Below are 14,715 nucleotides of genomic sequence, written 5' to 3'. Positions count from 1 at the left end.
TTGAGAATTGTAAAAGGGCACTGATGCATGCACACTCACTCGCACGCCCACGCACACACACACACACTGCTCCCTTAAGGGAAAGTAAAAAAGCTTATTTTAGCTGACAAGTACATGTATGTCCATTCATAAAGCACAAGGCATGATTAATTACACCAAACCAATTGTACTTTTTCATTTCCGCTTTATATCAAGATACACAATAGAATAAGGAAATATTTACAATGAAATCTAAGGGCTGTTTGCACATTGCAAAAGTACTACACAATTTCTAACAAAGGAAGTTACTTTTAGTAGGTCTACAAGTATAGGATCTTTTCTACACATACATGTCATTGCTCATGTGCAAAGATTTGTAAAAGCACAAGTCTTTGTTTGTATCTCCTTCAGTCTGCTGGCTTGTAGTCTGCTGGTCTGCAAACAACAACAAACAGAAGAATTGTAACTGTCTATAATGCTGACATGTAGGGCTACAGAAGATAAACATTTGCTTTACAGATATGTGCAATAGATTGTTCAATGAAAAGACCTGTGAGATCATTCTTGCCTGGGTACCATCCTCATGAATTTACCTGGGTCACTCCCACATAAACTAAAGAGGTAAGCACCCAAGCTAAAATCATTCTGCATGGCTCCAAAAATCTGTTACTACAGCTTTGCCAAGACGTTTACAAGAACTTAAGTACTACTGGAATAGTAGCTTGACAAATAAGAAACAACTACATATACTTTTATCGTTCATGAGGTTAGGTTGTTATTTTCATCCCTGTCCCACAGCTAAACCCACGGCCACTTACGGTATGAAGAATCTGGGCCAGGAAGCTTTTTCTTCCTCTGTGAACTCGTCCAGTCTCTTGGGAGGCTCCATGACCGGTGGGATGATGTCAACTAAGTTTTCCTTAATGTTGTCAGGTATGTTCTGTTGGCAGGAACATCGTAAGGTTAAGGTTTGGTACGTCGATGAAGGTTAGACATCCAGGTGATAAGATACGCTAAAAAAGGCAGTTACTCAAGCAACTTGATACGATTTTCCAAAATCATATCCAGTTGCTTGAGTAACTGCTTTTTTGGCATATCTTAAGGTTTGGTATTACAGTATAGCTATAAGAAACAGGTAACGTTTTGCAAAGAAATTTCTGGTACATGCATATCAAATGCTTTCCTGCAAAGCTGTATTCTACTAGTAATCAACCTGCAGCAAGAACTTAAAGACTGTCTGGGAATGAAGATATGCTTTGTTCAACCCACATTATAGCCACATACCTCATCTGGGAACAGATGTAATCTTGTCATCAGGTTTTGCCTCTGGCTGTTCTTTGGTAGCTCACTGTACACTTCCCTCTCAATAACCTAGCAGAATGACAAATGAGCACAACTAGATGTCAACATATAATACATGCCAACTATGCCAGTTATAACTTTTTGTTTGATTCCGTAAAATGATTTTAGAAATATCTAAACATCATAAAGTATTGATATTCATTTGCACCAAATCTTTTTCCACCTGAGAGAAATACTTTTATATATTTATCAATCTACTTCTTTTCAGGACTTCTTATAAAGGAGTAGAAGGTTTAACTTAAACTATATGTACCTTAGTTGGGTCCATTCTGTGGAAGTCTTTTGCTGACATTGCTATCATTGTGTCCTTATATCTGTTGAAGATAAACAACGTGTAAAGAGAGTTACGTTTCTATAACTTAAACAATACCATTTGATAGATAAAGCGATATGTGTTCTCAAAGAGATATGTCAAAATTGATAACTGCTAAGTGCTATATCTTTTCTGAACACAAGGTAAATGTAGATTTTGTAAATGACAGGGTCTTACTTTTAGCCAGCTTTTCTGAGATTAAAGAAAACACTCTCTTGATTGGAATCCTGGACAATGGTTTAACTACAGTAGTACACAGAGCACAGTTAGAGATACTGGTCTAGTTGGTAGTTACAAGAGCCCTGCTACTCACCCTGTGTTAACAGCATAAAGTTTCTTCTCCCACTGGTTCTTGTCAAAGGCAACTTCCTTGGTGTTGATCACTACTACATGGTCCCCACAGTCAGCTACACGGAAAAAAAATCAGTAAACATATTGATTTGAAATGTCTCAGCTGCTTTGTGCTCTACTGGAAGAACACAACAGTTTTACAAAACAACAGATGTTGTTATTGATTATCTTACTCTTACACTAAGTAAAAGACCTGGCGCATCCCCGTCTTGTATCAGCCAACAAAAGGGTATGTTCCCCGTAAGGGGCGGCATAACCCTGATGGTGTGTGTAATAAGCACGTGGACTGATGATGATGATGATGAAAAGTTTTCCACACTATCTGGAAAAAAACTGTACATACATTTTGACAAGATTTCTATGTAAGACAAGATGGTGCATTCAGAATACCATCTTGCACAGATTTTCAATAATCAGTGGAAAGGGACACTTCTTTTAACGGTGGCATGCCCAATGTTAGAAGTACATGTACAGTACTTTGTATAATTTAATAATATAATTTCTTATTCGTAGTACATGTATACTACTTTGTACAGTGTAACAATATAATTTCTTATTCAGAATTTTTCTGACACAGAAATCTTCATCATCTTCATCATCTTATAATTTCTTATTCAGAATTTTTCTGACACAGAAATCTTCATCATCTTTCTACAATGAAAAGCAATAACATAAGAAAACACACTGCCACATGTAATGGCATACATGTTTGGCACACTCACTTAGTGGGTGGTAGACGGGTTTGTGCCGTCCCTCAAGATATTTACAGATCCTCTTGGCCAGTTCTGGTGTGGGCTGCCATCTTGCATCACACAGTAACCACATTCTGGAGAAGGTCAGCCAATGCTGGCAAACAAGAATGTTTGTTAAAAAGATAATGTCATACTGGGACACTAGATTTCTAACTACAAACACATGTAATACGTTATATTTCTCTATGATGTAACCGCTGTACATATTGCAAGAAATGACATATAACTTTGTATAAATTTTTTTATTGTTTTACCCTGTGATGTATGTTGGTATGATTTGATTGTCACACATACACCTGGTTAGCCTGCCCAGTTGGCAACTTGACTACGTTACCTACATTACCGGAATGAATTATCATAGCAGAATAAATATCATCGTTTATACACACATGATTTAACTATAGAGCCGTAGCCGGTATATAAGCTAGTTCGGAGTTGTTACTACGCATGTGCAGTGTCAAAAGTGAAGGCCCCCCAGACGTAAGTAGTAAGTAGTAAAGTTTATTGCACAACAAATGTAACGGGTACAATGTATGGCAAGTTCGTAGACAGTACAAAATGTCAATACATATATGTCTTTGCTTATTAACAATGCTATTGAATTCTACAAAACTTAAGTCTAAACACTACGGTATACAATAAGAGTAATACAGAATACATATGTGGAACTATGTTACATGATACACAGGAAACATCAATTGTTTGCATCAGAGATCAATCGATTTCTTTTTAGAAAAGAGGTAGATATGTATTGGCCTATGTACAAGGAAATTGTGTCAGGACATGACATAAGTAAATTGAACGTTTCTGGGCTTGTCTTAGATGGTAAGGTTATGTTTGCATTGCGGGTGATAACATTCATAAGTGTCTGTCTCTCTTCAATGTACGTGGGGCATGTTAAAAGAAAGTGGAATTCATCTTCAACAGTATGTTTGCAGGTAGGACATCGTTTCTGAGTGGCTGGTACATTATTATGACGACCTTTTTCTATTTCTAAACAGTGTGCGCTAATTCGCAGTTTGGTTATGTTCGCAACAAATGATTTATTTTGGATTGAGGAAAGGTACTTCTCAAATGTGAAGTCAGTTTTGAATTTAGAATAGGTTTGTAGCTTGCTGTAACTTCTAATCTCCTGCCTCCAGCCAGAAACAAACGTGTCTTTCAGGCGTTCTTTGAACACGTTACCAAAATGCTTGGCGTCAACTCTTGGGTCAAGCCAAACATTTTGGAAGCCGTGTCGGCATAATATATCTCGCACATGAACGTGAACAAAACCCGGCAGGGCGTTGTTATGCAAATCAAGACTATGTCGAGACGAGCACTGTTTTCAAGCCGGGGGCCTTCACCTTTGACACTGCACATACGTAGGAGGGTCTGCATGCCCTTTTTCGTGAAGCGTTACGATCGATTTTAATTCACCGTTAATCGTTACCGGCCGCCTGAATTTACCGTTAAGCGTTATTGGTATATTAATCGTGAAGCGTTACTGGTCGTTTTAATTCCTCGTTAAGCATTATTTGTCATCCTGAATTCAACGTTAAGCGTTATTGAGTAATTCCTCGTTACGCAGGAAAAAGTATTTCAGTGGGTCAAGATTTCAAAATTTTCTCCAGGGAGCACACGGCACCCCCCACAAAATTTCAAGCTGAAACACTTCTATTTTTCACTCTACCAGCAAAGTTTTCTCCTCAAAATTCAGGAAATTAAGTGTTTCGCGGTTCAAGATTTTAAAATTTTCCCCGGATGCATGCCAGGCCTCCGTCGAAACAATAATGTCAGAATGGCGTCGGCCCCCAAAGTCAAGCTGAAACTCGTCTGTAGATTTTTACAAACAGAGACATCATTAAACTTAACTTAAATTACCAGTAATATTTGCCCATCGAAATGCAATAAATAGCGGTGTCAAGAATTTTGCCCGGGAGCATGTCGCAGCTCCAGCGAGGTCTGGAGGGCGTGACGCCCCTCCAAAATCAAGCTGAAACTCTTCTGTATTTTTTTTTTCAAATATAGATGTCATAAAACTTAGCTTACTCTTCAGGAACCCCCCCCCCCTCAGAATGCAGGAAATAGCGTTTCGGAGGGTCAAGATTGCAAAATTTTCGTCGCGCCTTCGTCGCTCGTCATTGTGATCATGAAATTAAAGCGTTCGGAGCAGGCGTGCGAGAATGGCATAGCGTAATAGGTCTCCTGCCACAAGATCAGGACGACTAGTGGCAAAAAACCGTCGTCTTCAGGGGTATCTCATGTTCTAAAAATGCTGAATTTACCGTTAAGCGTTATCGGCCGGCCTGAATTTACCGTTAAGCGTTATCCGCTGGTCTGAATTTACCGTTAAGCGTTGCCAGGACCCCCCCATGCAGACCCTCACGTAGTAGCAACTCCGAACTAGCTTATATAAATTTTTGACCGAGAGACACACAGGCATGGCTGTGGGGAGGGGGGCGGTGCATTTGACCTAACAATTTTTTGCTCTTTATTGTGCCTATTTGTTTCATCTCTGACCTATGAAACTACATAGAGACCACATGAAAACTTACCTGTTGTACTCTGCTAGCCATGTTTACTACCTGGGCCCCTTAAAACGCTCAGTCCTTGCTAAAACACCGTTTTTGTCAGACAGGCGCAATTTTCCTACATGGGCGCTGCCATCTTTGAAATTACCCAGAGTGCTTTGTATCCGACTGTGCCATATACAGATGGGGGCGTACAGTACATTTACAATGCCTCTCTCATATTTCAACTGAAGTAAATGTCGAAACAAATGGTGGTAACGTTTATAATCAAAAGTAATATATCTTCCATTTTTCCCTATATTCTTCCTTGATCTTCCCTCCCAAGTCGTACGACGAGTTTAAAGTCTCTCAACATAGTGATAGTGCGGTGGTTACGAACTGCCAGTGCTACTAAGTTGATAGAGACATTGATTGATAACTTCTTTTAAAGAATTCTTGACGTCCTCGCACATTGTTCCAAAAAAAAAAGACGACGTATACATGTACAGCCAGTCATTGGAAAGTTCTGGTGACAAGAACATATAACACGTCATTAGTATTCTTCAGTTCTGATGATTTTTGGGGGGGGGCAAATTTATCGGAGGTTCAAGCTAATTGGTTGGATCCATGGAGTAAGCTGTCATTTCCACAGTACTTAGAACCTGGACATGCATAAGTGTCTAGGGTAGTGAGTATCAGCCCTTTTGTGTCTTGCATCGTTGCTTATTCTGTCCACAATCTTAATATCCAAGTTAAGTATTTCTAGTGCAAAAAGTTGCAACACAAACTAAAAATCTCCCGCGCCGTTACTTGTGCGAATACATTCCCAAAGCTGTATGAAATACCCACGCCATATCAGGTTTCAGACAAAATAAATGACCGTGCCACTAATTTTCTAAGCCTTGTTTGCTGGTCATGACCTCGCATATGTCATATGCTACGGTGAGTACCCGGCCGTGACGGTTTAGGGGGACTCAGTGTTCAAAGGTTACAGACAGTAATACACGTGGCTATTACCTTAGCCAGGCTAACTACTAGTATCCCCTTACACCATGCACACAAACACCATACTTTTCACCAGCATTGTTATACCCCACTGCCGCTTTATTCAACACCTTCCTAGCGTTGCCGTGGTGATTTCACCTAACATAACATTCGTGTTGCCTGGAGCTGTATTTGCACATCGGTGCCATGACTGATCGGCGCGATCTACACCAAACAGTTTCGGACTATCGATCACAATAAAGCGGAACGAGGGCACAAAAACACCTGTTAGAATAGGCCGTGTTTGACGGCTCTCCACGGGACAATTGCCGCTGTCGGATGATGTGACAACTATAATGGCGTTACATGGCCGGATTCATTTATAGTGACTATAAGATTTCAAATTGAAACTCCATACTCATCACGTACATACAAAAAAAGTTACTGCGTTGTAATGCAACACTAGTACTGTACTATGCGTTAACAGTTCCAACTTCCATATTATGCGACTTTATAAATAGCGGCACGGCAAATTTGATCAAAGAATTCCAACCACTCTATTGCAATTTGTTTTTTCTTAAAAGTTGATTTGATAAGTAACAATTCAATACAAAATTGTCGAAGTTGCACAATTCTTCATCCAGAGAGATCGCTACTGGCTATATGATATATCAAAATAATATTCTCGTCGTTCTCTTGGCACAAATTGATTAGTTCAACACTACCGTACACAAGTCATTGTATAACCAACCGTTTATAATGCTCTATCAAATATTCTGCCGATAAAAAACGTGGACACAGTGGGTCTGACGGGTAGCATTGTTACTGATGACGACGTCTCATAGTTCAGATCTGTCCGTTGTGCGTGTGTCTCACGACCTTTCTCTCGTCCTCTAGGTCTTCTGGGTCTCTCCCTTGGTTCTCGTCGTAGTCTGAGTCCGGGTCACCGTCTTTCCACCCTTCCTTCATCGCAAAGTACCTAGCTATGTCCAACGGCCCCCTCCTGCAGATCTCTAGCGGGGGCTTACGGAGTGGGTTCCCGTCAATGTTGGAGGAGTGCTGTCGGTAGCCCCAATCCAACTGTTTCAGGCGCCCGAAATGTTTCGGCAACGCCGTCAACTTGTTTTTCCCAAGCCACAATGTTTTCAGAGACTTCATCTTACAAATGTTGTCAGGTAGACTCCTTATCTCGTTAAAGAACAGCAGGAAAGTCTCCAGCCTCCCCATGTAGGACACTTCTTTAGGTAAAGCGGTCAACTTGTTGTCGCTAACGTCCAGGAAAGTCAGACTTTCAAGGTAGCAGACTTCTAGGGGAAACTCTTCAAATTGGTTGTTAACAAGGTGGAGGCTTTGAAGGCTCTGGAGGTCGGAGAAGTCATGGGGTAGAGTCTTTAGCCTGTTGTTACTTAGAGCAAGACGCTCAAGGTGCCGCAGGTTGCTTAATTCGGCCGGTAGTTCTCTCAGCTCGTTCGTATCTAGCATCAGCACCTTGAGGTTCACTAGCCGCCCGATCTCCTTCGGTAGTTTCTCCAGTCGGTACAACAAGCACGACTGACGCTCTGGGCTCAGCTCGAGAATTTCGAGCTCAGAGAGGTCGAACAGGTCATAGGGGAGACCCCCGGACAAATCTTTCCCGACTAACTTGAGCTTCTTCCTTCCCCCATTCTTCGGATCATTCTCAAGCCTCAGCCGGAGGTGTCTTCGATACGACATCGTGTCTTAAGCGTCGCTACCTGGGTGGTGTTCGGCGTCTTCATCTACCGAGACGTGTGTCGTCAACACAGCGGGTAGTAACCGGCAGCCACTGATCCGGATACTCACCTCACTTCTCAAGTCCGAAACGTTGTCTTTGGACGGCGCGTAGTTGAACTGTAGACATCTTAGAACAACTGCTTGTGTGTCCTGGGCGGCACTTGAGGTGGCAACTTTCCACTTAACGGCGAAATTGCGTAGTAACGCGAGATAACACACGCCGAGGAATTCCAGGTTAACTGCTACGGCACTGATAACAAGGCACACTGCAAATGGCGACGACCTCTCTTGTACGAACTAGGTAAATATTGCTGGGAAAACATTCACAAAGGACTAAACAAACATGACTGACTGTATGCAAGGGGCTTGGGCGGATCCTGTTACATAGCTTTGTTGCTAGCACTCTCGTTATGACGTTCTACGCGAAGAATTTTCTGCTGATAAAGACAGTTGACCAGTCAGTACAAGAGATTATCCATCAACAAAGTCATTAACCATTCATCGTACCGACGGCACCTGTCGGATAAGAGGATTATGGGATAGCGAGGGATTATGGGGAAGGGGCGGAAGTAATAAATGTATCGTCATGACAGTGGAGCAGCACGTGGACTGGAGTACGGTCCTGTTTGCAGGACTTATGTCCAGACTAGAGGAGTAAATACGGCGATATCATCAGTTTGACGTTAAACACACTACGTCACGTGTTGTCAGCTAGACAAAACTAACCTGCTGCATGTGACAAGCTCAAGCACTGATAGGTCACCTGGTTACCGTAAGAGCACATGGATATGCCTTAGGATGAACGTAGTAGTTTAGGAATTGCTTTGAGCAGAAAAGCAGAGAGAGTTGAAGAGATAGAATTAATTAAAAACCCAGATGGGTTGCTGTTACCTTAGTTACGGTGGCCTCTGTATTGTAACGGTTGCCAAGTAGCATTCGTTGTGATTTCAGGAGTGAGCTGAGCTAGAGAACGGAGACTGCGCGTTGACGTTGACAAATCAGTAAATATTTGATAACATCAATATTGACGTCAGCCTTTACGTCTCTGATCGTGACTCACGTCGCAACCATATAGACAAGGAGTTCTTTTTGCCAATCTCAGCCTGTCAATGACTTCACGTGCACGGAGCTCCAGACAACTTACTCAGAGTACGGAAAGTTTCTCTTGCTAGGATCGCGGTCCACGGACCTGAAAGGATGACTGCGTCACTGTTATGTATGTGATATGGAAAGTTAATGTGATATGGACTGATGATGATGGACTGTGATATGTTCTCATTCATGTACAAATGTGACTAAAGCAAACTGAACCTTGTCGCTTGTAGCGCAAAAGTGCCTTTTGAGTGTGGTTAAGTGCAGTTTGTAATTGCCATATAAACAAAGGGATTGTGTGTAGTGAACTTGTTGACAATTTTTACATGATGAAGGGCAAATGTGCTCAACACTTAATGAGCGATATAACCGGTTATATTTCCTGTAGGTTTGTTAAGAACGTGACCATGTTCATTAAGACACATTTCTTTTTCTATTAGCCACAATGTAAAGAAGAGACTAATGAATATAAGACCTTAATGTAAGAGAGAGATACGGATAACGTTACAGGTATATCGCGTACTTCTCGACTTTTTGCCTCTGAAAAGTTTTTATACGTCCTTTAGGGTTGTGTTTTCTGTTCCGCTGGCAGCGACGCGACCAGTGGAAAAAAATTAACGACCAAATCAAGAGACGCCAGAAAAGCGAAAAACACCATATCAGCCTTCGGATTAAAGTCAATCCACTGTACTGTTTAGGTAGCAGAGACATATATCACTAGTACGCATTTAGCAGCACTATCCGAATTTCCTATTTAGGCCACACGTGGATGGATGGCTTGTTACTTGTGATGCCATGTTTTATCGCTTCAATTCTTACATGATTTATGGTCTTCAAATATGAACAGGTAACGCATCTTGTTCCTTTTGTGCACCTTGTCTTGTTTGCCCGCACGCAATAGCTTTGCAGTCTGCAGAGGATGCCATCCATAAAACTGACTTTCCGTGGCCTTATTTTCAGTCCTGCTCATGTAAAACAACATATCTCCGCTAGAGTGCGCTGCTATATTTCCATTTCAAAACAAGAGGATTGTGGGAAGGCCTGCCAATGCGCATGTTGAAGTTTTGATCTATTTTTGCCGGGAGGTCGGTCTATGTGTGTCTGTCTTGTGTTAAAGCCCAACTGTCTAAATATTCCGCGTAATTTTAGCATTCCGAGTATGTAGAACGAAGTAGGATTTCTACAGGCGATGCTACCGGCAGGAACAGTCCAAATTTTCCGTTCCTCTCCGGCATTTTTAATCGCAGCTTACTTGACAACGGTCCGTTAAGAGCTGAGGTAATAATATCGGGTGCAGCGAAAGTCTGAAGAATATACCCGAGGTTCAAGTTTACCAAGAACTTGAAGAATCTCGCTGAAGTCGGTCATTGCCATGGGGGAACTGCAGGCGACGGTAGAGTTTTCTGTGGCCTTTGGGAAATTCTACAACGTCGATCTTTTCCAAAGAGGGTATGGCATTGTTTACATTTTATAGTTTGTGACAAGTTGTGATGAATGGGGGAGGGGGGCGAGATTATATTTGCACCCCGAGACCAAAATTATGCGGTTAGTCGCTTCGTCGAAGGGGCATTTAATTTTTTGCGTCTAACGTTAAATGTTTTCTTTGCATATTTCTGAAAAAGGAAATTATTTTGTAAAAAGAAAAAAATGGTGTTCGCCCACCTTTGTTGTGAAGAACTTCAACAAACATAATTTGTTTGAAACATATTGGCTGCCTGTATTAACGACGTTATCGATGTTTTGAAGTCTTGTCAACGAAATCATTTAAGGCTGTGTTTAAGACCCATGTATCTTCAGCTGTGTACTTTTATGCAGTAGACATTTAAGACTGCCATATAAATGAAGATTTTTTTTACAGGTGCACACATCCTAATGTTATTGTGCTACACTGATGTCATTTAAATTGCATAACACTTTTGTTCACACCGTGCCCTGACCCAATAATACCAACGGTCGGTAATGTTAATCTCATTGGTCAACCTAGCTGGCAAGCTGAACTAGTGAAAGGCCCTTTTTTTTGCAAGATATTGGACACAAAAGTAGAATATGTCGTTTTTTAAACAAATCTTTTCAACATGTAACTGTTACTTTCTGAGTCAATAATGGAAGAATGAACTCAAAGATGCAATTGATAGTTGATAATGTTCTGATAGTCCGTTAAACTTGTGTCAGAAAGGTTTACCCCAGTTTTTGCCGATGGCAGCTAAACTGTGTGTCACCGTATATATTGAAATGTTGAAGACAGTACACAGACTTTCCTCACTCCACCCAGGTGTAGCAATGGATGCCACACATTGGTTGGGGAGATAAAACTATGAGATGAGAGATGGTCAAAGGAGACAGTTAGGATCCACCTTCCAATACTGTGTACTAGACACAGTGGACCCACTGTCCCCATGGCCTCAAAAAAGGCTATGACACTACCTTTGTGACCTTTGCCCTTTTTATGAGGGCCTGCATGGGGGGGGGGGTCCTGACAACGCTCTACTTTAAATTCAAAAAGACCCCCCTACGTTCTACGCTAAATTATGGAGTGGTCGGCAGTGTTCTACGTAAAATCAAAACGGCCGATTACGCTCTACGTAAAAGGGGCATGCAGGCCCTCTTTTATCTAGAACATGGGCATTTCTGGTAATGAGGGTACAGGATTGCACGGCGACTAGTAGATATCTGTCAGTGTCAGGATCTGTAGGCTCTGAGAATAATTAGGGATTCATAGTCTGTAGACTTGTCTGTAATTTATCAGGAGAGTAATCATCACTGGGATATACTGGCAGCATTTCACAGTCATTCATTATAACATCATGATGGGAAATTCTCTCTTGGTAGTGTAATTGTCACACTCAATCTCAGGGACCACCATATCAAGTATGATCATAACGAGCCTTTTAATGGGCACTTAACGAGGTAATATCACTAAAAGGATACAAGCATTATGAGCTGTTTTCAGATGACGGGGTTATGTTTGAACCCAAGGCCTGATGTCAAGTACAATATGATTCATGTGATGTTATGTCGTGGACAGTCATGTTACATGTACGCAGCTGGCCTTGTAGTTGTTCCAAAACTGTGACATACCTTTACTGGCTTTAGTGAGTCAGGAAGCAGATTGTGGAAATCTGGAAATCCAAAAAGATGGGTCACTACTTACAAACAGCTGTGACATCTAGATTGTGACCTCCCAATTTTCACAGAGAGGCCATAGTTTGATCGCTGTATCTTCTGATCTGACCCCAGAATATGTCCATATTCGTGTCTTTTCATCGTATTACAATTGATCATCTCCTTTGGCAGCAACATTTGTCATGGTGACCAGTGGACAGCTTTGATCATTGTGATTGCAATGAACTTGACTCTAACCTTCAGCAATATATGCTGGCAAACCTTGCAGCTTATCTGTATCGCGCTGGTAGCTTCCAACTAACCCTCGAGCCTCCATGTACACACCTGCCTATAATTATGTGCAATCTTTACCAAATTTTCCAATCTTTGATAATAAGAGTTTTTACTTTAATAATAAGAGTGCTTAACAAACAGCCCAGAGTGGCTTCTTCAAACACAATGGCATCGTTAAACTAAGAACACTCGACTGTGATCGCCCACATCACACAATTATTACCTGTATTGTGCTATGGATACAACATATTTGCCAAGAACCCTGCCACTGCCGGTACAATGATAATGATTAGTACTGAATATGTGTCTAATTGTGGTCATAACTTTCCCACTGTAGCTCCTCAACTCTGGGTAAGTAGCCAAATTGCCTTGGGTACAGGTATAGCTCCCTGGGAATGCTAGCGTTGATCATAATATATATGAGATTCTTGAGAATAATACTAATAGACATTATTGCCATGGTTACTATGATGCTGTAACACGATGTCCTCATTACCGGTATTGCTTCAAGATTTCTTCAGTTGGCGTCAGAAGATAGGTGTAGATATTCCAACATCATTTCAAGAATAAACTTAAAACATAGGTTACAGATTGTAGCTTCTGTATCCTTCTTACTTGTCAGGTGTCAGTGAGCTATTGATGTATGTGTCAGTGATAGGATAACTAACTGATTTTCCATCCCAATTCTGTTGGACTGGTAGAGAATATCATGTGTTCTTTTCAACTGGAACAAAACATGTTTCAGTGATCTGTATTCAGTTGTTTCTTATGCAGAAACTAATGGGCCCAAACAAACCTATACCACTTATTCCCTGCCCCAAAAGCTATCTACCACTCAAAACTCATGACCATAGCAAGTCCAGAACACACAATATCAAAACCAGAAGTTCCACTGCAGTACCATAACAAGCCTCTAGGGGCCCCAAAATCTTATCATTGGGAGGTATCATCAAAACATACCAAATATCAAGATAATCCATCCAGGCTTTCTAAGTTATACTGTTTATCCACATGCACACATACAAAAACACATACAAATGCTACCAAAACAATTCCTTCTTGGCAAAGGTAAAAAAATACACAACAGTGATATTGAAAACTATACTTTACAGGCCTAGGTGTATGACTATTCACTAAGCATACCTGCCATGGCTACTGGTTTATACCGCATAGTATCTACGTACTTGAATGTCACATCTGGAGATGAAGAAACCGTGGCAACTTGAACTTTTAGGTTAGAATGAGGTTGAAGATGTTTCCAGTTTGTACCATGTCCCCTGGGCCTTGTTGTTGATTAGACAGGAGATATATTTAGTACAGGGCAACCTCCAGGAGTCATTTTCCTGCACTGAGGAAGTGATAATGAGCAGATGACATTGTGAGATTAACAGACAGGTCACAGGTGGAAAGCTAGAACAAGTCTAGCCTGATGCTGCCAGGAACCTTGCCCAACATCGTGTAGCTGCAAGAAGATTATAATTATTTGGTTTAATTTTACAAATCATTGTGACAACCAATCCACTTTTGGTTCCATCTTACAATTCAGCAATTTTGTTGACAAGTTGTATACGATATGTTGGTGAAGGGGCATATTGTGATCCGAACATAAAACAAAATTCACTGTTTTCGGTTATTTTTCTACATTATTAGTTAAATCTACCTTATTACAAGTTGCACCGCAGTATTCATCACGTATGGATGCGACTTCGTAGTGTCGTGAGCAGTGTTCTCGCCAGCCTGAAATTTTTACCCGTCATTTCAATTTTGCTTCGGGGAAGAACATATCAAGCGCCGAAGGCGCGAGGCGTCGCGCCGGAGGCGTGACCATTCTAGGGGGGTCCGGGGGTATTCTCCCCCGGGAAATTTTGAGATCTAGACCCTCTGAAACGCTATTTCCTGCATTTTGAGGGGCAAATTTCCTAGTAGAATAAGCTTAGTTTAATGACATCTCTTTCGGTGAAAAATTACACAAGGGTTTCAGGCTTAATTTTTTGGGGAGGCGTGCCGTCATCGCGGAAATATCAAATGTTTACAACTTCACACACAAGCTACACTTCTATGTTGTATACAATCGGCAAAGAAAATAAATTTAGCACAACAAAACTTTATTACGTATCAGCTACGTCCTACAAAAAATACACTCAGAATAAATCGGCAAAAATAAAACACAACTTTTCAACACTTGTTCCGTATGCGTCCTGTAATTATTGAACATAATGAGGAATTTGACACCCTACTTTGA

General features: G+C 41.1%; 3 protein-coding genes across 4 annotated transcripts in view; 1 reads left to right on the top strand and 2 right to left on the bottom strand.

Moving 5' to 3' along the window:
- Window positions 1-171: 171 nt before the first annotated feature.
- Window positions 172-5,441, bottom strand: LOC136427664 (large ribosomal subunit protein uL13m-like). The gene is made up of 7 exons (XM_066416710.1): window positions 5,295-5,441; window positions 2,728-2,851; window positions 1,968-2,061; window positions 1,595-1,655; window positions 1,264-1,350; window positions 798-919; window positions 172-414 (listed from the first exon to the last, which is right to left on the bottom strand). The coding sequence occupies exons 1-7, from the start codon at window positions 5,313-5,315 to the stop codon at window positions 387-389; spliced, it is 537 nt and encodes a 178-aa protein (XP_066272807.1). The 5' UTR covers window positions 5,316-5,441; the 3' UTR covers window positions 172-386.
- A 1,560-nt stretch (window positions 5,442-7,001) lies between these two features.
- Window positions 7,002-8,499, bottom strand: LOC136427663 (malignant fibrous histiocytoma-amplified sequence 1-like). Its single transcript, XM_066416709.1, has one exon. The coding sequence runs from the start codon at window positions 7,944-7,946 to the stop codon at window positions 7,080-7,082; it is 867 nt and encodes a 288-aa protein (XP_066272806.1). The 5' UTR covers window positions 7,947-8,499; the 3' UTR covers window positions 7,002-7,079.
- A 1,619-nt stretch (window positions 8,500-10,118) lies between these two features.
- Window positions 10,119-14,715, top strand: part of LOC136427661 (protein FAM135A-like) — a 38,467-nt gene continuing 33,870 nt past the window's right edge. For both annotated transcript variants that reach the window (XM_066416708.1, XM_066416707.1), the window contains exon 1: window positions 10,119-10,526. In XM_066416708.1, the coding sequence (XP_066272805.1) occupies window positions 10,450-10,526 (77 nt within the window). In that variant the 5' untranslated portion in view covers window positions 10,119-10,449. The remainder of the gene's footprint in view (window positions 10,527-14,715) is intronic.

This window comes from Branchiostoma lanceolatum, chromosome 2 (genome assembly GCF_035083965.1).
Source record: "Branchiostoma lanceolatum isolate klBraLanc5 chromosome 2, klBraLanc5.hap2, whole genome shotgun sequence".
NCBI lineage: Eukaryota > Metazoa > Chordata > Leptocardii > Amphioxiformes > Branchiostomatidae > Branchiostoma > Branchiostoma lanceolatum.
The sequence above is the reverse complement of the archived record's forward strand: the minus strand, read 5'-3'. Positions and strand labels throughout refer to the sequence as shown.

Coding starts and splice junctions, on each gene's coding strand:
- LOC136427664 (XM_066416710.1), bottom strand. CDS start 5,315: ATGGCTAGCAGAGTACAACAG. Junction 2,852..5,294: donor TGGCTAGCAGAGTACAACAG/GTAAGTTTTCAT, acceptor CTTGTTTGCCAG/CATTGGCTGACCTTCTCCAG. Junction 1,656..1,967: donor CTTTATGCTGTTAACACAGG/GTGAGTAGCAGG, acceptor TATCTTCAACAG/ATATAAGGACACAATGATAG.
- LOC136427663 (XM_066416709.1), bottom strand. CDS start 7,946: ATGTCGTATCGAAGACACCTCCGGCTGAGGCTTGAGAATGATCCGAAG.